The sequence below is a fragment of the Natrix helvetica genome (genome assembly GCF_964273705.1).
Source record: "Natrix helvetica genome assembly, chromosome: 6".
Lineage (NCBI taxonomy): Eukaryota > Metazoa > Chordata > Lepidosauria > Squamata > Natricidae > Natrix > Natrix helvetica.
The window spans coordinates 9,658,719-9,685,331 of NC_138553.1; the positions used below are offsets into that span (position 1 = coordinate 9,658,719).

The window sequence follows — 26,613 nt, forward strand, 5'->3', positions numbered from 1 at the left end:
TGGATATCACTTCTGGAATTTGTCCTTGTGAAGAAGGAAAATGATCTTGGTTTGGTTGATTAGAAAGATTTGGTGTTATAGAAATGGCTAGTTATATATAAATGTCTAAAAGCAAAAAATTGAGGCTGGAGTGTGTTTATCATTTTTTTGTGCTGGGAAGAGCTAAAAGTCAATGTAGCCTTTTCTTTTTTTCTCTCTTCCCCCTTGTATCCCTCTCACCCCCTTTTCCCCGTCCCCTTTCCTGCTCTCAATTTCCTTTTTTTCCTTTTTTTGTATTTTATGCAATAAAATAAAAATGATAAAAGGACCAAAAAGAAAGGATCTTATTCAAATTCATTTTGTTGTTGTTGTTATTCAGGCATAATTGATTAACGCATCGCTTTGCAAAGGCCCCCAGAATGGACTCAACTGAAGTTTAGCGGTGAGCAAAAGCAGCCATCTCTGGCTTTTTAACTAGGGTATTTCCCTCTATGGGGACAGAAGTTAATGATAGAATCGTTCTCTGCAAATCTCTCTCTCTCTCATGCACATTCTCTCTCTCTCTCTCTCTCTCGTTCTCTCTCTTTCCTGCTTGATGTCAGAGCCGAACAAAGTACGAGTGGGTATATAAGAGCAGCATTGTCTGCCAGCCAGAAAAATAGCGACAAAGACTATTGGATTAGAAGAGTGGAATTCAACCTGTCTTTTTCTGCTGTTGCAGGGACCTTCGCTTAACTTTCCAGGTAAATCTCAGGTGGGGAATGTTTTGTCTTTCTTGCGACTCTTCAGAGAGATAACGCAAAGATAAACAGGAGAGGGAAGGGAGTTGAACCTGATGCACAAAAGCAAACTCTTTCCAGCCAGGCAGCAGAGGAGATGCTCTCCTGTTTCTAATTTTCTTTTGAGTAAATTCATAAAACTCGGAGAGGAAAATTGAAAAGGTTAGAAACTGGGACTCAGGTGAGCCACCTGACTGAATACCCCTCATAGCTTTCAGATTTGCCCTTCAGCAGGAGAAGCATCCTGGAAAATCGACATTGGGGTGCATGTGTTTTTGTGTGTAATTTGTTAACTTGGCTTTTTAAATTCTTTTTTCTCCCGTCTTTCACCCAAAGGCAGCCAAAAGAGAAATGTGCAGTCTTAAGGGACCTTTTCTTTTCATCATCTTGTCTCTTACTTTAAACTCCCTGGAAGCAACGCCAGTCGAGAGGTCAGTAACTTTTAAGCTTATTCCTTTCCTCTTCTTCCTCCTCCTCCTTCCTCTTCCTCTTCCCTTAAGATACCACACTCTTGTGTAGTGTTGCACAAACCATTATTTACCACAAAAGCAGTTTGGGGATAAAGATGTGGATAATCTTTATGATTATCTTATGGCTTATGAAGGAGAGATATCCAACCTAGAAATAAGGAGACGTGTCCTCACAGTGAGAAGAATGTTATCAATGGAATGATTTGCCTTCAGAATTTGTCGGTGCTTCTTCATCACTGGAGGTTTTCAAGAAGAGACTGGACAGACATTTCTCCAGAGTGGTAGAGGGTCCCCTGCTTGGAGAAGACCTCCAAGGTTCCGTTCCATTTCTATTCTATTCCTCATTCTGATTCTGATTCCTTTCCATTCTATTCTATTCCTGATTCTGATTCTGATTCTGATTCTGATTCTATTCTATTCTATTCTATTCTATTCTATTCTATTCTATTCTATTCTATTCTATTCTATTCTATTCTATTCTATTCCATTCCATTCCATTCCATTCCATTCTATTCCATTCCATTCTATTCTATTCCTATCTCTATTTTATTCTGTTTTTATCCTATCCTATTCTATCCTATTCTGTTCTGTTCTATGCAGAAAGGGAAATTTCCTGTTTATTCTCATTTAAAGGCTACTTTCTTTGGCTTTATCTTATGGGACATCCAACCGACAATTGTACCTCTGATGGTGAGATGCAACTCATGAGAACTTATGCTTTTTAATGCCATTTATTAGACAGAAGGGGTTCCCCCAAACTCATGGCGTTTTATTACAGACTGACACAGTTGTTCCATAATATTTTTAATGGACAGGCGTCCCATTTTCTCAGCTATAGATACACAGGTAAAAAAAACCCTCCCTTTTTCTAAGATGCAAACCCTTTTCTATGTATTATTAGGTTTTTTTAAAAAAAAGCAAAACTGTAAAGCAAAATTTCAGCACCAAATAGGTGCGCCACAAATTGAATTACCCTTTAAATTTGATTCTACTTTAAGTATATCCTTGATGGAGATGGACAGTCTAAAACATGATGATAGCTACTAGCTAGATAAATAGGTAGCTAGAAAAATAGATGGAAAAATAGATAGATAGATAGATAGATAGATAGATAGATAGATAGATAGATAGATAGATAGATAGGTAGGTAGGTAGGTAGGTAGGTAGGTAGGTAGGTAGGTAGGTAGGTAGATAGGTAGATCAACCAATCTCTTAAAGGTTATTCTATCCTACAAGGATTGGCAATGTATACTTTTTGAAGTTTTACTGGCCGCAATATTTCTTCCTTTAATTTTATATATTATATGCTTATCAGTATTTCTGCCTTCACTGCTGTCTGCTCTATAAAAAAGCTATTGCATTTAGTAAGAAGACTTGAATGTCTTTAAACCCATAAAAACCTGAGCACACAATGTCTCATTTCTCCTTTACGTTCATCTGAATTAGAATGTTTCCCCCAGCCATTTTAAACAAATAAAAAAGGAGAAATTGTTAGAGATGGACTCAAAATAATAATAAAAAAGGAGGGAGGTGGTATTATATTTGTAGACAGGTAAAATATCAGAAAGTTCCTCCATACTGGCTTTAGATTTTGGATTCAGCTTTTTTTTGAGGAGAAAGTCTCCATTACTGTGAGAAGATTAAAACAAAGCATTTGTTTCCTTTATATGAAAACATTCCCCACCCAGAGATTTTAATCTCAGTAAAAGTGCTAAAAAGCTTGGAAATTTTGAAATAACTCAACACTTATTCCCATGTGAGATTCCTACCTTTTTGAGAAAAGTCAAAATAGTCACATTTTGTTACTCACCTGTAGTTCAGTTTAAAAAGTCATTTGGAATGATCAATAGGTATATAATAGAGGTCACATTTAAAGACTCTTGAGCTCTACTAATTTTGATTATTTTAGCTAGGTTTAGTTAATCATAGTGGATATAAAATAGATTCTGACTGTATTAGGAGATGGTAGCATAAAATAAATGTTGAAGCTAATATAAAGGAAGATTATTCATAGTGAACCCCTTTGGATTTCAGAAAAATCTCTCGAGACTGAGCAGATCTTTTTTCTGAATCATGGGGAAAAAACATCAGCCAGTATAAACCAAGGCAGGACAATCTCTGTTTAATTATTATAGATCTCTTAAATCTTAGATAAATGTGATGGGAGTTGAATTTGATCTAAAAAGTTCCTGATTTCCTATCCTGATTTAAATATTACATGGATAGATAAATTCCATAAGAGATTCCTAGGTTTTTAATACTGTGTGTGGACTTAAACTGTACAAATTAGTTACTTATTCAAAGTGCATGCAAAACAACTTCTTGTTTTATTAGCTTTTCATATTATTTATTTATTTCATTTAGACCCCTTCTTTCTTTCTTTCTTTCTTTCTTTTTTCCTTCCTTCCTTCCTTCCTTCCTTCCTTCCTTCCTTCCTTCCTTCCTTCCTTCCTTCCTTCCTTCCTTTCTCTTTCTTCCGTCCTCTCTCTCTCTCTCTCTCTCTCTTCCTTCCTTTCGTTCTTCCTCTGTCTCTGTCTCTGTCTCTGTCTCTGTCTCTCTCTCTCTCTCTTTCTTTCTATATTGTAGGGTGGCTCCAAATATACTTAAACAGAAGGAAAATAGTTTATGCTGATTATTTTTTAAAATAAGGATACATGTTGTCATCTCTGTATTAATGCCAGCTATCAGAATGCAAGAATATAATTGTGGCACTTACAGGATTGATGTCACAGCATACATCAACATTTCGATATCACTTCATTTTGTTACATCTGGAGAATGGAAACTGACAATTTCCACAGATCTTCCCTCCTGCTCAGCAGTTAAATGAAATTAATGCATTTTTGGAATGCGCTGTTACCTTTGCACCAAACATGACTGGGAAGTTCTTTAAACTGGGTGACTTTTGAAGAGGTGAAACTCTGATTCCCAGAATTCTCAGCAATAGAATAGAATAGAATAGAAAATATGGAATGAAATAGAGTCGAGTCAAATAGAATAGAATAGAATAGAATAGAAAATATGGAATGGAATAGAGTAGAGTAGAGTAGAGTAGAGTAGAATAGAATAGAATAGAATAGAATAGAATAGAATAGAAAATATGGAATGGAATAGAGTAGAGTAGAGTAGAGTAGAATAGAATAGAATAGAATAGAATAGAATAGAAAATATGGAATGGAATAGAGTAGAGTAGAGTAGAGTAGAACAGAACAGAACAGAACAGAATAGAACAGAACAGAACAGAATAGAAAATATGGAATAGAACGAAATGGAATGGAGTAGAATAGAATCTCTCTTTTTCTCTCTCTGTCCATGTATACATATGTTCATATGTACATACATCATATATACACACACACCAAGGGTTTTGCTGCCGGCATTACTGCCAGTTCTGTATGCGCACGATTTGCGCATATGCAGAGTTCCCTGTAAATAGGTCTGTGCATGCGCAGAACATTAAAAATATCAAAAAAAGATGTTGTGGTGACCAGGAAACCGGTTTGGGGGCATGGCGAGCATGCTTTCCTTACTGGTCTGGCGACCCAGTCGCCATTTTTACTACCAGTTCCACCGAATTGATATCATGCCTCCAGTCTCAGTTTCATGCACAAAGAATAATGCATGCATTGTGGACATTTATATCACCTCGATGCCAACTAGAATTCAACAATATGTACTATTAGTGTAATTTTGTCACAAATGACGCAAGTGACCCAACTTATTAAATCATTCTGTCACCCAGCTATGGAATATGCTTTCTATTAATAGCCCAATAGCTTGTATGATACTCAGGACACTGTTGTGGCCCGCCAGTGGGGCTGGCAACAGATTTGGACAGTGAGGAGGTTGGAGAGGAACATGGGCCAGTCTTGGAGTCTGGGGAAGGCTCTTATGAGGGCTCTGTGTTGGAGGCAGAGAGGGGGCCAGAGCCCTATGCCAGTTATCAGCTGCCTTCAAAGTCAGTGAGGCAGACAAACAGCTGGAGCCTGTTCCCAGTGTGCGCATGCGCAGAGTTGCCAGAGGAAGGGAGCAGCTAGGAAACAAGGGTCAACTTGGGAGTAAGGCCACATGTGGACAGTGAATGGCCCCTCCCAGAGGAAATAAAAGAGGAGCGAAAGGGGAGTGGAGTTTGCAGGAGACGATTAGTTCGCTTAATTGGTTCATGCCTCTCCCAGACTCCTTGCCAAGTTTTGCAGATATCAGCCTGTCAGCTGTCCAAGCCAGATGAGGTCTGTGACTGTAAATCCTCCCTTGAAAGACTTTGCTGAATGAGCAGAATTCACAGTCAATTAATAAAAGGTTTTTTTTGTCAGGACCAGGAGTTTGCTTCATGCTCTTGGGAAGCCTAGGTCAGAACATCCTGCTCAATCAGAAGGTTGGACTAGAAGACCTCTAACTTTATGACCCTGTGATTTATCGAAAATTTCTGTGGAGATACTCAATCATCCGGTTCCTGGTTATCCCAAAAGTGATTTTCTAAAAGGCAACTGGATTTTCTTGTTTATTTATTTTTTAATTGAAAGTTGTGATTCAACTGGCAATTCCCTTGCTCATTTATTGGGACAACTCTCCACAACTGTCGATGGGAAGAGCTTGAACAGAGCTTGAACAGAGCTTGAGAAATCTGTAGATAGATTTTTACCAACCACAGGAAAATAGACAATAGCAGGTGATTCTCGTTCTAATACTTCTCATGCTCTCAGCAAGTTCTCTAAATAGCCTTTAAAAGCTCATCTGAAGCTAAACATTGAGTCACTGTTGCCTCTTAATGACTTAATGATAGTATAATTTTACCTTTTTGGCTCTATCCTGAAGGCGCTGCTTTGAAAGAAAAAATCAACATCTAAGCTCTTTGCAAGTTCATCTGCTTGCATGTTTAACACAGATCTGTTTGTTTATAGCAACCTTCCACACACTTGTGGGTTTCTGTGCTGATTAGGTTTATAGCACTCATGAAATTTAGTCAGTGACGTTTGTTCCAACTAGGAATTCAAAACGTTACACTCCTAACACAACGGAAATACACTGTTCTGACCTAGGCTTCCCCAAAAAGCACGAGGCAGAGTCCTGGTCCTGACAAAACTGCTTTTATTAAACGAATGTGAATTCTTCTTATTCCCATTCAGCAAAGGGCTAGCAGTCTTTCAAAGGAATATTTGTGACTACAGACCTTATCTATCTTGGAAAGCTGCCATGTAAGGTGCTGTCAAAGGAAAGACTGGGCACAGAGTCTCTGAGATTCACGGACAGATCTTCACACTCCTGAAATGAATCTAACAACCGAACGAATGAATTGTTTCCTGCAAAAGCCCACTCCTCTTTTGCTGCTCTTTTATTTCCTATGGGGGGAGGGCATTCACCATCCACCTGTGGCTTTACTCTCAACTCTACCTGATTTCTGAGTTGTTCTTTTCTTCTGGCAGCTCTGTGCATGCGCACACTGGAACAGGCTCCAGCTGTTCCTCTGCCTCACTACTGTCTAGCTCCGTAGGCACTAGGGATTGGTGGATTGGTACCAGGGGTGGGTTCCAGGTGGCACTACTGCCAGTTCTCTTGTGTGTGCGCTTCTCACCCATGCGCAGTGTAATTAAAACTGACAAACAAGATGACGTCCGAACCAGTCCGAATCGATAGGAACCCACCACTGATTGGCACCATGCATTAAGCCACAGTACAGTGGCTAACCTGTAGTGAACAAACCAAGGTTTATGTTTAAGAAACTTTTTAAATTGCCATGTAGCAGAAACTTGGCCTGCGTCCTTTATCCAAAGCCCAATGCTTTCTTCCATTTAATCCTGCGGAACACCTTCTAAAATGGGAAACTTTTAACATTCTGAAGGGGAATAAAAATTAGCACTGCAGCTGAGGGTGAAAAAGAATGATTTGTGTACAGAAAGCCTTGCTTTTTAAGGGGACGTGGTGGCTCAGTGGCTAAGATGCTGAGCTTGTCGGTCAGAAAGGTCAGTAGTTCAGCAGTTCAAATCCCTGCATCGCATAAAGGAGTGAGCTCCCGTTACTTGTCCCAGCTTCTGCCAACCTAGCAGTTCGAAAGCATGTAAAAATGCAAGTAGAAAAATAGGAACCACCTTTGGTGGAAAGGGAACAGCGTTCTGTGCGCCTTCAGCATTTAATCATGCCGGCCACATGACCACGGAGACATCTTCAGACAGCACTGGCTCTTTGGCTATGAAACAGAGATGAGCACCGCCCCCTGGAGTCGGGAACAACTAGTACATATGTGCAAGGGGAACCTTTACCTTTAGTCCTTGATTTATGACCAGAATTGAGCCCCAAATTTCCATTGCTAAGCAAGACAGTTAAGCAAATTTTGCCCTATTGTACAACCTTTCTTGCCACCGTTGCTAAGTGAATCACTACAGTGGTTAAGTTAGTAACACGGTTGCTAAGTGAGTCTGCCTTCCCCACTGACTTTGTTTGTCAGATGGTTGCAAAAGGGGATCACATGGCCCAGGGACCCTGCCACCATCATAAATACATGTCAGTTGCCAAGTGTTTGAATTTTGATCACGTTACCATGGGGATTCACACAATGGCCGTAAGTGTGAATACCGGTCATAAGTCAGTTTTTTCAGTACTGTTGTAACTTTGAATGGTCGCTAAACGAATGGTTGAAAATCAAGGATTATATATACTCAGTGATGCTAATTTTTTGACTCCCCTCGTTCTGCTGAGAGTCAAAGGGGTGGGATGGGGATCGAGCAGCAAATCAAATAGTGCAATCTGTATTTTTGTGTTTTGTGAGCCTTATGTTAATTGAGAAAACTGAAAATCGAAACTCCAACACTTTCAGCACTCCTCAGGTTAAAGATGCCTCTTTTCCGATGCTGAATAAAACTGTGATCGCCTTAATAAAATCTACAAAGGAAATCCTTGCTTTCTGATACATGGAGAAAGATAACTCAAGGGGTTTATAAAAGTTTGTTTTCCGTACTACCGTATTTTTCGGAGTATAAGACGCACCGGAGTATAAGACGCACCATGATTTTGAAGAGGTAAACTTAAAAAAAGTTTTTGCACTCTGCAGTCCTACCAAACCCTCTGCAAGCCTCTTTTTTGGTGAGAAATGGGGCATGCAGAGAGTTTGAGAGGCCTGCAAAGTGCTCCTGGGGGCTGGGGGGCCACAAATGAGCAAAAAACGGCCCATTTTCACTCGTTTTTGCCCTCCCCAGCTCCCAGGAACACTTTACAGACCTTCCAAAGCCTCTGCACGACCATTTTTGTGAAGGGGGCGGGGTTTTGGGAGGGCAAAAATGTTGTATTAGGTGTATAAGATGCATCCAGATTTTCACCCTCTTTTTCAGGGGGAAAAGGTGCATCTTATACTCCGAAAAATACGGTAATTACGACTATTGATTTATTTGATTGATTTATTTCGTCAAGCATGAATAAGATAACAGATATAAGTACATGCATGAATAGGAATACAAAGGAATATTAGGGCAAGGACGGTAGGCACAGTGGTGCGCTTATGCACACCGCTTAAGGAATGGGGTGAGGTCAACAGAAGACAGTCTAAGGTTAAAGTTTTGGGGGTTTGGGGAAGAAACCACAATGTCAGGTAGAGCATTCCAGGCATTGGCCACTCTGTTGCTGAAGTCGTATTTCCTGAAATCAGGTTCGGAGCGGTTTACCTTCAATTATTATGTTATTATAATATTACATTAAATTTTTTAAATTTAATTTAATTTTAAAATATTAAACGCACGTCTTTCCCCCCTAAGCGTGCTGTTAAAACTCCTTCAATAAAATACTTGGCTTAATTCAGACAATGTCTGCCCAAGATGAAACTCACTTTAGATTTCAAGAATCTTCATGTTTCCATTTTGTAAATAAAAACGTATCACCCACCAACACCAATAAGATTGGCCCGGACTGGAACAAGGTAGGCAGCCTTCATTTAAGCTTCAATACAACAATGATATTGGTTTCACAAATTGAGCTTCATAATTTGCTCACCTCTTCCCCCTTCACAAAGAAAACCAGCCAGTTGTTCCGAGAGCTTCTATCATCTTGATGGGATTCCATCAAACTCCGGAGGCCTTTCCACACCTTTTACCATTGTGCTGCCTCTACGGCTATCGCATCCTTTTGAAGATTGTTCCCACGGATAATTTCCAAGAGATGATTGGTCTATCAAGGACCTTCACAGACAAATAAGGCAATCTTATACTTTGGTGGCATGGAGAACTTGCTAATTCCGCTCTGTCTGTTGGGTTTCAGGTCAATTTATACCTGAAGAAAAAAGAAATCAGACTAGATTTTCGCAATGTAGACGCATTCGCTTTATTGGTAAAACATTTTACACATTGGCGGAGTTTTCTTATCAATCAGATCGAGAAGGAAGTTTGGGATCTGTGCACCTGCAAAATGTGTTCCTGCACGATTCCAGAGGTTGTGAATGCTCCAACACTGGAAGTTCTTTTTTTCCCCAGTTTTTTTTATTTTTTGTTCTCTTACATACAATTAAAGATATACATTCACATAGTTATTATTCTTTTTTACATTTGGCCTTCTTGTGCATTTGTCGTTCCATTTACAGGATTATAACATACAGTTTGGGTTGCTTTGTTTACCATTCCTCATCTGTTTTGACACCACCTTATTTTCCCTTTCTTTTCTCCCTCCCTCCCTTCTCTACTTCCTTCCTTCCTCCTCTCCTTCCCCTTCCTTCTTCCCTTATCTCTCCCCTACTCCTCTCTTCCTCTTCCTACCCTCTCTCCTTCTCTCTCTCTCCCTTCCATCTTCCTCTCCTTACCTCTATCTTTCTTCCCTCCTCTTCCTCTCATCTTCTCTCCTCCTCTCTTCCTTTCTTTTTCTATTATTGTAGCTGTCTCTTACAACTCTTAATTTTTAATTTCTTGGGGTGGTATTTTCACAAACCCAAAAATAGCTGGGTATCATTTCTTGTTCCCTTTCCTTCTCAAATCTGTCCTGATTATGTTTTCTCCCCCTTTGTATCTTACTTTTGAATATATACTTAATTACTATTATTTTCTTTTCTATTTTCCCCCCTCTTCCCCCCCCCCTTTTTCTACTTAATGGCATATTGTCTGGATTCCATACTTCCAGTTCCAACATTGGAAGTTCTTAAGAAGATGTTGGATAACCATTTGTCTGAAGTAGTGTAGGGTTTCCTGCCTAAACAGGGGGTTGGACTAGAAGACCTCCAAAGTCCCTTTCAATTCTGTTATTCTATTCTGTTATGCAGAAACTCAGCCTTGTAGTAGTCTGCTCATTTTCTATTGATTAGAAGACCATAGTAATTACTACTTTAGAAGTAAACCTAGAACAAAGAGGTTGACTCTCTACAGCTAACTAGATATGTCCATTCGAAATATTCCATTCTGATCTACTGCCCACCCCTTCCAAAAATACCTTCTCAGATTCTGCAAGGATCCCATGGCTATTAAATTCAGTGCTAGGGTTTCCTCATAGGTGGAGAATATTAGACCTAAGGGTCTGTTGCAGACAAAATCACCTGTTTTTTTTTTTCAAAGTCCCAATTCTCCATCAGTTGTCTTCCCAGCTCTGGGAATGAAACAGCTACAAATACAGCTGTAACAATAAAGGAGAATAGTTAGTTTCCTGATGATGTTAACTAGTTTGGGTAATGAAATATCTACAAGAAAAAAAATCAAGCACAGAGAGCACCAAGGACCTCTCATGACTATAAGGTAAAAGGTAAAGATTCCCCTCGCACATATATGCTAGTTGTTCCCGACTCTAAGGGGCAGTGCTCATCTCTGTTTCAAAACCAAGGAGCCAGCGCTGTCCGAAGACATCTCTGTGGTCCTGTGGCTGGCATGATTAAATGCCAAAGGAGCATGGAACACTGTTACCTTCCCACCAAAGGTGGTTCCTATTTTTCTACTTGCATTTTTACATGCTTTCGAACTGCTAGGTTGGCAGAAGCTGGGACAAGTGAGCTCACTCCATTATGCGGCGCAAGGGATTCGAACCGCCAAACTACCGACCTTTCTGATTGACCACTTAGCCACTGAGCCACAGTCACAACAGTGGTTAGAATGTAGTATTGCAAGCTCATTCTGCTGACTACGAGTAGTTCGATCTTGATGGGTTCAAGACTCAGCCTTCCATCCTTCTGAGGTTGGTAAAATGAGGACCCGGATTGTTGGGGGGAATAGGCTGACTCTGTAAACTGCTTAGAGAGGGATGGAAAGCACTGCGAAGCGGTATATAAGTCTGTTAGGGCCATTGTTGTTGCTAAATGCCTTCAAGGAGAATTAGAAGGCGACGTGACTTTCATCCATGGAGTTTACACGCTACCTGCAAAAGTCATCCCAAAATATTGATAAGAATAAATACAAAGCATTTATTCAAAGCATGCACTAACCTGTTGTACGTTGTAAAATGACTATGGAAGATGATCATCTTGGTATGTGTGTGTGTGTCTCTCTCTCTCTGTGTTTGCTTTTATTTATTATTTATCGGTTTGTTTGTTCCATTTATTTGCTTTTAACGACCAATAGCCACCACCTGGACAAACGGAAGTGCAACACCGCCACTTGTGTGACACAACGCTTGGCAGATTTCCTGGTCCGGTCCACCAACACCATCGGGACCATCTACTCGCCTACCAATGTAGGGCCCAACACTTACGGGAAGAGAGGCAGAGAACTTCCCAACTACCTACAGCTTTAAGAAGGCAGGATGGCACAACGGTTGCGGCTCTCGCTAGAAATTATACTTCCCGCCTCTGGGTCTCATGCTATAAAGTCCTGGTCCTCTCGGTTTTCCATTCGTTTCGTTTCAGCAAGGCCGACATTCAGGGGTGGGTTCCTGCCGCCATTACTGCCAGTTCAGCGCCCGAAAAAGTTTGCTCTGCGCACATGCGCATTTGCACTTAAAACAGCCTGCGCATGTGCACAACATTAAAAGAGGGGGGAATTACATTTTTGCAATGAAGATTGTTCTGCGCATGTGCAGAACAGAAAATCAAGATGGCGCTGCCGTGGAAAGAACCGGTACGGTCACTTGTCCGCCAAAGTTACTACCTATTCGGCTGTACCGTACCGTACCGGTAGGAACCCACCTCTGCCAACGTCTTGGCCAGAGGCTTGAAAATTGGGTTGTCTGGGTCACTGCTTTTGATCACTGGCTACCTGCTTATATCTCACAGTGCCTTGTTTTGCCCTGTGTGTCTTTGATGGATGTGACTTCCGTGGATTTATCACACTGCTTTGCTGGGGAAATGATTTGCCTAGGGGGCCCCTGGGCTGCTGCTGTGTCTGTTGTCGACATCCTTGTGAAAATCCCTCTGTTAAAAAAAATAAAATAAAGGGGCGGGGGGTTGTGGAAAGATTAATAATTCTCATAAAAACACATGAAATCTGAACATGTGAGTGGGCTGCAAATATGTTTTTTTTTTCTTTTTCTTTCTTTTTAATTAAAATGTTTAAAAAGACAAAGTGTGAGAGATATATGTCTTCGGAATATTATCTTAATGGGGAGGGAGTCAACCTGACTCATGCCAGCTAATAAATAAATAATGATGTACCATATTTTTTGGAGACACACCGGAATACAAGACACACCAAGATTTTGAAGAGGTATTTTTTTAAAAAAAGGTTTTTCCACTCTGCAGGCTTCTCAAACCCTCTGCATGCCTCATTTGTTTGTGAAAAATGGGCCATGCAGAGAGTTTGAGAGACCTGCAAAGTGCTCCTGTGGCTCCTGTGGGTGAAGGGGGGGTCAAAACCGAGCCAAAAATGGCCCTTTTTTCATGAAAAGAGCCCGTTTTTTAGGAGGTTTGTAGGGTGCTCCTGGGAGCTGGGGGGGGGGGCAAAAATGAGCAAAAAATGGTCTGTTTTTTGCTCGTTTTTCCTCTCCCCAGTCCCCAGGAGCACCCTAAAGGCTATGCACGTCCATTTTGGTGAAGGGGATGGGGTTTCGGGAGGCCAAAAATGCTGTATTCAGTGTATAAGACGCACCCAGATTTTCACCCTCTTTTGGGGGGAAACAGGTGCATCTTATACTCTGAAAAATACGGTATTTATTGATAGATCCAGGGGTGGGCTTCAAACATTTTAGCAAGCGGTTCTCTGCCCTGTTGCTGGGTAGGCGTGGCCATGGTGGGTGTGGCCTAGTCAGCCTCCTTTACCATGACTGGGGGGGGGGTGCCCTCCCCAGGCTCGGGAGGCTTTCCTCAACTCTCTGGGAGGGTGAAAATGGCCTCCCTAGGCTCGGAAGACCCTCTGAATGCCAGAAATGGGCCCGTTTCCAGCCTTCACGAATTTGCGGTAGCCCGTTTTTTGCCCTCCCCAAGCCTCCCCTATACATACCAGCATCCTTTTTCCTGCCCTCTAGTGGCTGTTTATGGAGATGCTGGAATTCAAATGCTCCGTTTGTCCCAGAGCAGCGTTTCTCAACTTCCACAACTTAAAAATGGGTGGACTTCAACTCCATGCTGGCTGGGAATCCTGAGAGTTGAAGTCCACCCATCTTCAAGTTGCCAAGGTTGAGAAAAACTAGTTCCAGGCCATGATGTAGTCCCACTGGAACAAGGCCCTCTGGCTCTTCGCCACCAGCAGCACTTCCCTCCAGCCTTCGCCCAACGCCCCGCACCAGGAGGCTGAAGCAGACCCCAAGTCAGAATTTCTGCCCCCCCTCTCCACCAAGGGGGGGGGGTCCGGTTCACCAATTGGTGACCGCTGATTTGGAGGACACTGTGGGAGAGAAGACTAGTTTACAAAAAGAAGGGGTTCAATATGCTGTTCTTGGCATCATAGGGAGACTCTGTTACCCCTTATTGGTATCCAAGTGAATGTTTGTCTACTTGGGGGAAGAATTTAGGAATGGCAAAGGAAGAAATACGCTGGAATTCTCATAACCCTCCAACTCCATTAGACACTTTAGGTCTAACCAGATGCAAGTGATGATTTCTGTCCCTAGAGGGCACTGTTGCCCCACTTCCAGGAGAATGGGACCCAAAAGGTTAGCAATTATATAAAGTACCGATTGATGAATCATAGATATTTGCATTTTTGGAAACAGGAGGGAAAAAATGCATTGATGGCTCTGAACTGTCAATCAATCTTTATTCTTGCACCCTTAAAACACATACAGAGCCCCTCAGAATAAAAAAAAAACATAATATACAATATAAACACATTACAGATGCTGACTAATTTCAAATTTAATAAACTAAGATACGTTGTGTTACAAATGGTTGGACACCAGTTTTGGATGGGAAGCAAGCAAAGCAGGAGAACTGCTTGGACGACAGAAATATTTGGTCTCTTGTGACAGTCAATAATATAAGTTTTTGTAGTGGGACGTTGTTGCTGTTGTTGTTGTTAAATTTTCAATTTGATTCACAGTCTGGGACTGGTAAAAACTAACAGATCAGCTCCTAACTAAGGACCTAAGACCTACAATGATGACAATTGAAGGAAATTAGCACCTACCCCTCTCCTAGAAGAATGAAACATCCTGGGAAATATTAAAAAGGCAGACTATTATATTCCCCTGGATGAGAAAAGGGAGAAACATGTTTTAAAAGACAAAGTAACTCCCTGCAGCTTCCTGCCCCCCCCCACCTTTGTCAATGGGTCATTAGGCCCTGGGCCTGATGTCTATTCTACACAACAAAGGTAGGATTAGCCTTCTGCCCATCTCACCACATCCCACCTTGGAGGATTGCATAAGCCAGTAGGGCAAACAGGCTTCGGTCTCAGGACAGCGTACAAAGTTAGCTATGATCCCCCGCCCCTGGGAGTCTGACAACCAATCAGAATACATTTCTTACACAGGAACCGGAAACCCTTAAGGTGGGGCCCAACAGAGGGCATAAAACCAAGGCACTCCCAGCTTCCCTTCCCTTTTTCACCCAGGAACTCCAAGCAATCTCCATGTTTCCAGTGTCTTTCTTCCCACTTGGAACGGAACCCAGATGGGCATTTCTCCCAACAACGATGATGATTAAAATTCATTTGGCTGCCCAACTCACTCATCCCGATGGCTTACAAATAGAGAATCCCAATACAAAAACCAATTTTGCAACACATTTACCTCCAGATACTTAAATTCAATTTCTGGTTTCAGTAGTTTTTTTGTTTAAATAAAGAAATATCAAGACTGAAGTGAAAAGCGATCCTGCAAGTCGAGTTGTATCTGTGGGTCTTTTAAAATTTAACCCATGTTTTGCCCAAAGAACATTTGTCCAAATGTCTCTGGAGTCAAGCCAGTGAAAACGAGTAGCAAGGATGCTGCTGGTTGTTAATTTTAGGTTCCTCGTTTTGGCTGAAATCCTAATTTCCTGCCCCTTTGTGAACCAATAAAAATAGTTGTTCATTCCAGGCAGTCGTCACACAAAACCTGGACCCATTAAATCTAAGTTAACAAAACTTAATTGCACTGTTCACATATTAGGCGGTCCTCCACTGAACAAACCATGTTATGGATTCATGTGAAAATCAGCTTTACACAACATGTTAAGAAAATGGCAACACCCTACCTACCATGTGTTAAGTTAGTTTTGTTTAGTAGACTTTGTCTTCTTCTTCTTCTTCTTCTTCTTCTTCTTCTTCTTCTTCTTCTTCTTCTTCTTCTTCTTCTTCTTCTTCTTCTTCTTCTTCTTCTTCTTCTTCTTCTTCTTCTTCTTCTTCTTCTTCTTCTTCTTCTTTGTCTAGATCAAACTTTAAACTGCCAGAATGAACCCATTTTCTTGGCTTTGTCGTTGGCCCAAAACAAGTCATTATTGGTAGAGGTAATCCTCAATTTACAACAGTTAATTTAGTGACTGTTCAAAGTTGCAATGTGTTGTGGCCCGCCAGCGGCCAGTGGAGCTGGCAGCAGATTCGGAAAATGAGGAGGTTGGGGAGGAACATGGGCCAGTCCTTGAGTCTGGGGAAGGCTCTGATGAGGGCTCTGGGTCGGAGGCAGAGAAGGGGCAGAATGTGGAAACCAAAGTACTTATGTTCTTTTCTTTAATCAAAGTAGTCAGTTTTGCCATTTCATCCATCAACTTCTGCAGCCATTCTTCCAAGGCAGTTCTTCCTAGGTGAGTTGCGCCCCAGATTATGACCTTTTTGGGCCACGGTTGCTTAGCAAAACACTGGCATTAAGTGAATCATTTGGCTGTGAAGTCAATCTGGTTTCCCTCATTGATTTGGCTTCTCAGAAGCCAACTGGGAAAGTCACGACCACATGACTCCATGGCAACGCAACCGTCATAAGTACTTGGCCCGTTGCCACGTGTCTGCATTTCGATCATGTGACCATGGGGATGCTACAACGGTCACATGTGTGAGAACTGGTCATAAGTCCATTTTTGTAGTGCCATTGCAACTTCAGTCACTAAATACGAATGGTTGCTAACCAAGAACTATCTGTCCTCTCTTTCAACCCAACCTACCTCACAGGGTTGTTGTGGGGTGACAAAGAGAGAACAAGACTCTACATGACCTGATTTGACTCTTGAATAAAGAACAGGATGCAGATCAAATCAAAAGAATAAATAAATAGTGAGAGTCACATTTAAAGGTCGGGAAAGTTAAAACAAATGTTTTTTTCATGCAACACTTTAACAGGATTTAATCAATAATTTGCAGATGGAGGCCTCATTTTCCTAGGTTGGGGCAGTGGGAATTAAAATGCAAGATTGCAGATACTTCACAGAAGTATAAAAGCTGCATGGCAATAAATTTTCAACCCCTCGTGAAATAAACATTTCAAAGGCAAAAGGGTTACTATTCCACATTTTTGTAACCATCATCACCATCTCAGTAAGTAAACTAATGCAACCACTTTTGCAATGCTTTCTACTTGACTTTTTCTGAATGTTTTGCTTGTTTAAATAATGTTTTTGTTTTACAAAATGAAAAACAAATTAAAAATCATCAAAAAATGCCAAAGATAGTGATTTAAAATGTCTTATTTCCCCTGATGCACAACTGGACAATATAATTTAAAAACTGAATAACTATGAAATTAAAGGAAGTTATATAATTTCAGTATTCTTTCCTTCCTTCCTTCCTTCCTTCCTTCCTTCCTTCCTTCCTTCCTTCCTTCCTTCCTTCCTTCCTCCTTCCCTCCCTCCCTCCCTCCCTCCCTCCCCCCTCCCAGTATTATATAATACTGCAAATTCATAAGCAACATCGTTTCAAAAATATCGTCAATAAATACTTTTTGCTTCTCTCTGCTTTTCCAAAAGACAAGTGGTCATTCTTGGTTTTTTCCCTTGAAAACATTTCACTTCTCATCCAAGAAGCTTCTTCAGAACATCCATTCTTCTTGAATGAGAAGAGAAATGTTTTCAAGGGAAAAAAACCCCCAAGAAAGTCCCAGTTGCCTTTTAGAAAAGCACATTTGAGACAACTCCTGATATTCTTTTCTGTTATGTATCTTTCCTTTACTTTGAAGCCTCTCCAGGCTGCTCAACATTTTCCAAGAAGCTTCCTAGCAATAGCTCTTAGACTTATATACCGCTTCACAGTGCTTTACAGCCTTCTCTAAGCGGTTTACAGAGCCAACCTATTGTCCCCAACAACCTGGGTCCTCATTTTACCCACCTCAGAAGGATGGAAGGCTGAGTCAACCTTGAGCCCCGTGAGATTTGAACTGCCAAATTGCAGGCAGCCGGCAGTCAGCAGAAGTAGCCTGCAGTACTGCACTCTAACCACTGTGCCACCATGGGAAATCTTCATGGGAAGTTTTTTCTCGTAATATTTGGTTTTGGGGTGGGGGAGATGTAGAAGGTTATACCTTGAAACACCACTTCATGAAATAACAGGGCTGTATAAATCCTCCAGTGGGCAATTGTGCCTTCGAATCTGATTTCTAGAACTGAAACAATATCTCCGTGATGCTTGCTTTGAAGCCTTCCTTATAAACCCAACACAGGGGATCCTTGTTTAGCAACTGTCTCGTATAGTGACTCTTCAGTTACAACAGTGATGAAAAAAGTAACGGCATCATCAATCCTCACATTTATGACCTTTGCAGGTCTGGAAAGCAGAGGAAAGCTGAAGTAAAATCATAAGCACCTATGTGAATTCACTTAGTGGCCGCTTCACTTAATGACCATTTTCTGGTCCTGATTGTAATTGCTAAATGAGAACTAGCTGCAAGTCAGAGAAGGCTTACTGTATCTTTTGGAGTATAAGACGCACCGGAGTATAAGATGCACCAAGATTTTGAAGAGGGAATTCAATGGAGAACTTGACTTTTAATGTAGCTGGGGATGCATCCTAAGAGACAGTATAAAACTGAGACCTGTACCTCAAGAAGCCCCTATGAGCAACACAGAGTTTTTCCAGGATCCTTTTTTTTTACCCTTAGTAAACAGAAGAGTATCTCTTCAGGGGTTAATGGCAATGTTCTTGCCAGGCGTGAAGGTAATAAAAGACCTGGCTGGATTAAAATTGTTTGGGGATTAGAGATACAGCCCTTTAACGGAGAAGGAGGAGAAGAAGAAAGAGAAGGAGGAGAGGAGGAGAAGGAGAAGAGAAAGGAGGAGAAACTGAAGGCGAAGGAAACATTCAGATTACATACTGCACAATCGACATATCATCTAATTTTGCTCTGACATGGAAACTGATATCAAGACAAATGATAGCACCAAGGTGGGTGATATTCCACTTCATTGATGAAGTCCGGTTTGTTGTGTGAATGTGCCAAAAGGAAATGCCAACACAGCTGTGCAGTATGTCCATCTCTTAGATCCATTCCTTTTCTGGGTTATTCTTTTGGCTCGAGTCAACGACCTACTGTAGAGTTAAAACAAAGGCTTCAAAGACTTTGACAAACAGAAATATATTTTCCGAGGCTGCTCTCTTTGCCCTCATTTTCCTTACTGCTGCAAAGTTTTGGTACGATACTCCAGTCCTGCTTTTTTCCAGAAGAAATTCCAAAGTGTTCAATATTTGGGAACGAGAGCCTCTGATTTGTCTCAAACAGGATCACCCAGGGTATGGCTACGATGGAGGTAGGTAGCAATTCAAGAGAGGAAGAAGAAGCCTTCTTATCATTTTGAGGGGAGTAAATCCATACGGTTAAAAATATTAAAAATGAATATTTCCTTAGGCATTTTAAAGGAGGAAGAGAAATGACGTTTGCCAACCGTAGAGCCTAGAAACTGAAATTTGTTTAATTTTTTTTAAAAAAGAAGAAGCAAAAAGTTAAGTCCCTTGATCGTAGGGTAACTTTGCAAGCAGGAAAATATATGCTGTCGAATCCCAGATTATAGCATATTTGCTTTTTTTTCATGGGCTTTCTTTGAACGAGTGGGTCAAGTACTTAGAAAAATATGTAGTAGGCGGCTAAGAAGGAGCAGCTTTGATTTGGACTGCCTCAGTTTCATAAACAGAAATTTAGAAGGGAGGAAAACCTGCTGCTTTTTATAAATGCACTAGGATGTGGGACGCGGTGGCTCAGTGGCTAAGACGCTTGTCATCCAGAAAGGTCGGCAGTTTGGCTGTTCAAATCCCTAGCGTTGCATAATGGAGTGAGCTCCTGTTGCTTTTCCCAGCTTCTGTCAACCTAGCAGTTCGAAAGCATGTAAAAATACAAGTAGAAAAATAGGGACCACCTTTGGTGCGAAGGTAACAGCGTTCCGTGCACCTTTGGCATTTATTCCTGAAAGTCACATGACCATGGAGATGTCTTTGGACAGCACTGGCTCTTCGGCTTTGAAACAGAGATGAGCACCGCCCCCTAGAGTTGGGAACGACTAGCACATATGTGCGAGAGGAACTTTTACCTTATGATGTGGTTTTCGAATTGCTTAGTGGACAAGCAAGGTTTATGTACAAATGAGCATGGACCCACAGGTAGGTCTGGTACCCCTTGAACCAAAGGTGGGCTGCCTCCCTTGTTTTTGACATTTCACAGGTACAGAAGACATATATTATGTAATCCTGGTCTGAAATGGGAACTGACATCACGATGAATTGATAACATCCCTGTGGGTCAAATTAGATGACGTCCAATTTGAGAAGAATTCTATCAAGGTTCCCCTATATGGTTTTTATTTTTTTGCAAAGGTTGTTTTTATTCAGTGGTGGTAGGAATTACCATATTTTTCAGAGTATAAGATGCACCAAGATATTGAAGAGGTAAATTAAAAGAAAGGTTTTTGCACTCTGCAGGCCTCCCAAACCCTCTGCACGCCTCATTTTTTGTGAAAAAAGTGCTCCTGGGGGGGAGGGAGGAAAAAAATAAGCAAAAAATGGCCCATTGTTTTGCAAAAATGGGCCCTTTTTTGCAAAAAAACAAGTTATGCATAGCCTTTAGGAGGCTTGGAGTCCTGGAGACTGAGGGGAGGGGCAAAAATGAGCAAAAAACAGCCCAGGTTTCACTTGTTTTTGCCCTCCCCAGTCCCCAGGGGCACTTTGCAGGCCTCCCAAACCTTATGCACATCCACTTTTGTCAAGGGGGTGGGGTTTCGGGAGGCCAAAATGTTGTATTCAGTGTATAGGACGCACCCAGATTTTCTCCCTCTTTTTTGGGGGGAAAAGGTGCATCTTATACTCCTAAAAATACGGTAACAGCTTGATTTTTGCTTTTTTTTTTTTAACACTGTCCTGAAATCTGGTGCTAGGGATATGGTAGATAAATCCTATAAATAAATAAAATGCATAGGTTGATTCCCTGATTTGATGCCTGGATTTGTGCATTGGATCGTCTAGGTTCTTTTTTCGTTGCAGAAGTGCTCATGTCAATCTCTCTTCCTTCCCGCCTCCCCTCCCAGCTGTCCTGGGAGATAGGCTGGGAAAACAGAACAAGCCTAAAGAGAATTCTGTGGGCCGGTGGACTTGAACCCAGGTTCAAGCAGCGAGGGAGTGGGAGAAGGAGGGAGACAGAGCGTACAGTGCTGCAAAATTTCATTGAGAAACAGAGATGGGGGATAGATTCATTGGGATAGATTTCCAGGTGCAGCATCTGAGTTTTTCTCCGTAGGAGTAAATGGTTACTGCTTGTATATTAGAAAGAAAGAAAATGCTGCTACTCCAAATAGGAACATTTACCTAGGTTTTTGCCAATAAATTTATCCGTTCAGTCCCACGTCTTTCTTTGACTGATCGCAGTGTTATAACTCAGATCTTGCCCAAATGGGATCAAGTATTTGAATTAAGTTCATACAAGGAGAATTTACAACAACATTTTGCAACAACATTTGCAGTGTAGGATATGTCCAAGACAGTGGTGGGATTCAAACATTTTTACTACCGGTTCTGTGGGCGTGGCTTGGTGGGCATGGCGTGACTTGGCGGGCGTGGCAGGGGAAGGATACTGCAAAATCCCCATTCCCTCCCAATCAGACTCGGGAGGCAGAGAACAGATGGAGGCTGGGCCAGCCAGAGGTGGTATTTACCAGTTCTCCGAACTACTCAAAATTTCCACTGCCGGTTCTCCAGAACTGGTCAGAAACTGCTGAATACCACTTCTGTTTCCAAGATATCCCATTTTATTCTGACTTAGTGTTTTTGGTTCTTTTGTACTTTAAGAGTTCTCCAGGATACTGTCACCTTAATGCCAGTTTGTCAAACTCAAGTTCCAGGGCCGTATCCAGCCCGCAGGTGGCTTAGATCTAGCCCGTGAGGCTGCCCTAGGAACAGTGAAGGACTGGTCTGTGGTGCCTCTGCCAGTGAAAACAGAGTTTGGGAGGGCTGTGGGCAGCCCACCCGATCTCCGTTTTTGCTGGCAGAGGGCTGCAGGAAGCTGCCACAGCCGAAAACGGAGCTCAGGGCCCTGTTTTTGCTGGCAGAGTACTCAGGCCACAAGAGGCACCCACCAACACTAGTGATGTCAAGCTGGCCATGCCCACTCTGGCCACACACACCCTGCCCCCCCGAGGTCAAACTTAACCCTGATGCAGCCCTCAATGAAATTGAGTTTGACACCCCTGCCTTAATGTGACGATTGAGTTTAGCCCTCGATTTACCACCATTTGCTTAGTGACCAAACTTACAATGTCACTCAAAAAAAGTGATTTAAGAACCGTCCTCACATTGTTGACTATTGCAGCATCCCCAGGGTCACATGATCAAAATTGGGCCGCTTGGCAGCCAGAAGGTGTTGACACAGTTATAGTTTCCCAGGGTCACGTGATAGCCATTTGCGGCCTTCCCAGCTGGCTTCAGACAAGTGACGTCAATGAGGGAAGCTGGACTCGCTTAACAACCGTGCGAGTCACTCACAACAGCCGCAGTGATTCTGCTAACAATCATGGCAAAAAGGTTTGCTGAATCGTGCACAACCTACGTAGAAAAGTCTGTAGAGACTCTCAGTCATGCAGGTCAGGGTTGTCCCAGAGGTGCTTTTTCAGGAGGCAACTGGACTTTCTTGTTTTTTCTTTGAAGATGTTACGCTTCTCATCCAAGAAGCTTCTTCAGCTCTGACAGGATAGTGGGGAATGGAAGGATTTATGTTCTGTGTAGACAGCTGGTCATTTGCATCCTTTTAGAAGGTCGTTGAGGCCACTTGGAGGTTGATCTCTGTCCTCAGGGTCACCTGAGTTAGTGTTCCTGGTTCCTGTAGTCTGCAATTTTTTTCTCTGTGACTTTTTTTCTCTATTGACTATGTCAATAGCTGCTTCAATGACCCTCTACAAAAGAGGCAAATGGCCAGCTGTCTGCAAGGAATATAAATCCTTCCATTCTCCACTATCCTGTCGGAGCCGAAGAAGCTTCTTGGATGAGAAGCAAAACGTCTTCAAAGAAAAAGCAAAAAAGTCCAGTTGCCTCCTGAAAAAAAGCACCTTTGGGACATCCCACTTAATAATCACTTTACTTAACATTGGAAGTCTTGCTTTCAATTGCAGTCATAAGTTGAGGTCTACCTCAGGAGTGGATTCTGGCTACCATTACTACCAGTTCGGCGCCTGAAAAATTTTGTGCGTGCACACCCGCTTCGCTCGCACCCATGACATTTGCACTTAAAATGATCTGCGCATACGAACAACATTAAAAAAAATTGCATTTTTTCAATGAAGATTGTTCTGCACATGTGCAGAACAGAAAATCAAGATGGCGCCACCAAGGATAGAACTGGTATGGTCACGTGTCCGGCCAAGTTCCTACCAAGGCCACACTTGGAATCCTGCATTCAGTTTTGGTCGCCAGGATGTAAAAAAGATGTGGAGACTCTAGAAAGAGTGCAGAGAAGAGCAACAAAGATGATTAGGGGACTGGAGACTAAAACATATGAAGAGCGGTTGCAGGAACTGGGAATGTCTAGTTTAATGAAAAGAAGGACTAGGGGAGACATGATAGCAGTGTTCCAATATCTCAGGGGTTGCCACAAAGAAGAGGGAGTCAAACTATCCTCCAAGGCACCTGAGGGTAGAACAAGAAGCAATGCATGGAAACTAATGAAGGAGAGAAGCAACTTAGAACTGAGGAGAAATTTCCTGACAGTTAGAACAATTAATCAGTTGAACAGCTTGCCTCCAGAAGTTGTGAATGCTCCAACATTGGAAGTCTTTAAGAAGATGTCGGATATCCATTTGTCTCAAACGGTATAGGGTTTCCTGCCTAGGCAGGGGGTTGGACTAGAAGACCTCTAAGGTCCCTTACAACTCTGCTATTGTATTATTGTATTATTCAGCCAAACCGGACCAAATAGATAGGAATCCACTTCTGGTCTACCTGTTAGCTATTTGGGATCATTCCAATCCCAAACAATTGGAGAGGTTTTTTTTCTAGGCTGTATTTTTCATTTCACAGTCTACCTTGCAAACATGGGATTTCCACATATTTTCCCATCCCCATATTAACCAGGCCTAACCTTACTTAGCTTCCAATAAGGGTCTTTATTGCCACCAGCTGAGTCTCTCTTTCTATAGATGCAAAATCTCCATTCCCACCCCACTCTGGGGCCAGCCAGAGGTGGCATTTGTCAATTCTCCGAACCATTCAAAATTTCTGCTACTAGTTCTCCGAACCACTCAAAATTTCCGCTACTGGTTCTCCAAAACCTATCAGAACCTGCTGGATTTCGCCCTTGCTTCTGACCACTGCTCCACCATGGAAAAAGGATGCATTCAATTCAATATGCACTGATTTGTATGTCAATACTTGTCTGATGCTTTTGCATTCTATTTTATTTTATGTTATTTTATCTCACTCTTTTAACTTTCATTCCGTTTTTATCTTCCTCTATTTTATCTCATCTTACTTCACCCTATCTTATTTTATGGTATTTTTATTGCAGCTGACACCTACTGATTTTTGATACGATCAATTGCCTAATCAATAAAGCTATACTGTACTACATAGGAGTAGGGAAAAAATGTGGCAGTCCTTAGGGATTGGATCTAAGGTTGAAGTTTGAAGTTTCCAAGGACTATATAAAGTTTGAGTCAGGGCCTAAAATTCAATACATAAAATATGTATCCCTATTTGTATTTAGAATGCTTGTGTCAGGCCTGGAAGCCCTCTTTTGCATTGGGCTTATGACCTGCCACTTTTACTGCTATGGGAAATTGGGAAGGGGGATTATATGGAGTATGGGAGATATATAGTCAAAATAACATTCCATTCTCAGACAGTCAAGGACATATTGCCCTGCACCTGGAACGGCATGTCTGGGAGGCATCTCCATTTGGGACGGTGCCTGATTGGATCATGTGATGGACATGTGGTTGCTGGGCAGGGACTTGGGCTTTCTTTTGGGTGGGAAAAACCTGGAGCCTTCCAGATTCGGGTTTTCGCAGATGTGCCAATATGTCATCTCTAATAAAGCAGAACTTTGAGCCCTGGGAATCTTCTTTCGTTAGGGGTGTTACTTGGAATACTGAGGGCTTGCATTTAAATGAACAGTCTCTCCATATTTCAAACTTTTCAAAGGGGCTTAAGATCTAGTTCTAACTCCATTCTGATACTTAGACTCAACAGTTTCAGCAGAAACTTCCTGGAGAAAACTGGAAATTTAACCTCTGTATCTTAACACCTCCATCTGAAGTGAGTGGTATCTTCAGCTTAGCTCCCCCAAATATCTACACCTCTCTCACTAGTTTTGAAAGTTTGTTTGATTATATCGTCCATGTTTGTTTCTTTGTCCCTTCTTCAAGGTGGTCAGCAAGACCGAGGCAAACAACTGCAAAGAGGACATCCCAGCGGATCCGAAAAGTGACATGAAGGGCTCTAAGAAGTTAGCATCAGCTTGTTCCCTGTCCAAATTGAAGGTATGAGCATCTTATTGTTCCCATATCAACATAAAACCTATTTCATATATATGCTTGTACATTGATTGCTTGGGGAAATCCATTTGGCATCAAATGTTATTCTACAGCAGGGGTGTCGTACTCGATTTCATTGAGGAGCGCATGAAGGTTGTGTTTGACCTCGTGTGTGTGTCTGTGGCCAGGATGGGCATTGCCAGCTCGACGTCACTTGTGTCAGGGGGCGCCTGTGGTGGCCCAAGCGCTCTGCCAGCAAAGGGCTCCCGAGATCCGTTTCTGGCTGCATCTGCCTCCTGCAACCCTCTGCCAGCGAAAACAGAGCCCAGAATGGTCACAGAGGCTCTTCTGGGCTCCATTTTTGCTGGCAAAGGCACCATGGGCCGGTCCTTCTCTGTTTCCTGGTTGGCCCCAAGGGCCAGATCTAAGCACCCCACAGGCTGGATGCGGCCCACAGGACTTGAGTTGGACACCAACAGGGTCCTCCGTTCTCATAACTTTAAAACCCAACAGGAAGGAGTGTGAGAATCTTCCATCCTGGAGTGAATCGCATTCACCGAGTGGATTTACAAACACATTAACTATGATTTAAATAACGTGTGGTTCAGAGTAGTTCACTGCCTTTGGCGATGGGACCAGCAGGCCAAGAGATAATATTGTGAGAACCAAGAAATATAGCCTATTGACCTATTAGATTCAAAAAGTCCTATGGGTAAATAGAAGGCCCCAGAAGAAAGAGATATGAACCAATGTTTTCAGGTAGGATGATTTCAAAATTTACCAGAAATATTGGTGATCCTGCTGAACCGTTGCTAACTGTGAAATACGTTTTTCTAAAATATGCGCTTTTATGGATTCGTTTAAAACGGGAAGAATGAAACTGTTGGAAATGAGGAATTGAAAGTAATGTACACAGGTGTTCCCGGATAGTGACCGTTAGTGAAGTTATGACTCATGTATGTGGTTAGAAGAACAGCGTAAAGGATAGAGTTCAAGATCAGTTCGGAGCTCTTTGATTTATCACAGTCCTTGTAGGACTTGCTATGTCTCATTGGCCCTCTGCATTAATATGTTCATGCAGTGTATTACTGCTATGATATCTCTTATATCTATTCATTTCTAATGTTCCAAATTATTAGAAACAATAAACCTCGGATCTTAAAGTAAGAATTATTGCTTGTGTTGTTGCCTTTGTTTCCTATTGGGATTTTCTTATGACAAT

The 26,613-nt window shown here is 41.9% G+C and overlaps 2 protein-coding genes across 4 annotated transcripts in view; both read left to right on the forward strand.

The window, feature by feature from the left end:
- The window catches only part of IAPP (islet amyloid polypeptide), a 26,689-nt gene extending 14,077 nt beyond the window's left edge, over window positions 1–12,612 (forward strand). Inside the window, exons 2-5 of the mRNA XM_081957879.1 lie at window positions 359–421; window positions 582–722; window positions 1,095–1,189; window positions 11,740–12,612. Of these exons, the coding sequence (XP_081814005.1) occupies window positions 1,110–1,189; window positions 11,740–11,911 (252 nt within the window). The 5' untranslated portion in view covers window positions 359–421; window positions 582–722; window positions 1,095–1,109 and the 3' untranslated portion in view covers window positions 11,912–12,612. The remainder of the gene's footprint in view (window positions 1–358; window positions 422–581; window positions 723–1,094; window positions 1,190–11,739) is intronic.
- A 5,876-nt stretch (window positions 12,613–18,488) lies between these two features.
- The window catches only part of LOC309394530 (solute carrier organic anion transporter family member 1A2-like), a 37,936-nt gene continuing 29,811 nt past the window's right edge, over window positions 18,489–26,613 (forward strand). For 2 of the 3 annotated variants that reach the window (XR_014175743.1, XM_081957826.1), the window contains exons 1-2: window positions 18,489–18,834; window positions 25,284–25,397. Coding sequence is in view for 1 of the 3 variants with exons in the window: in XM_081957826.1 (XP_081813952.1) it covers window positions 18,799–18,834; window positions 25,284–25,397 (150 nt within the window). In the remaining 2 variants the exon portion in view is untranslated. Of the gene's footprint in view, window positions 18,835–18,857; window positions 19,197–25,283; window positions 25,398–26,613 lie in introns of those variants that run through there. The other variant, XR_014175744.1, reaches the window with a different exon arrangement.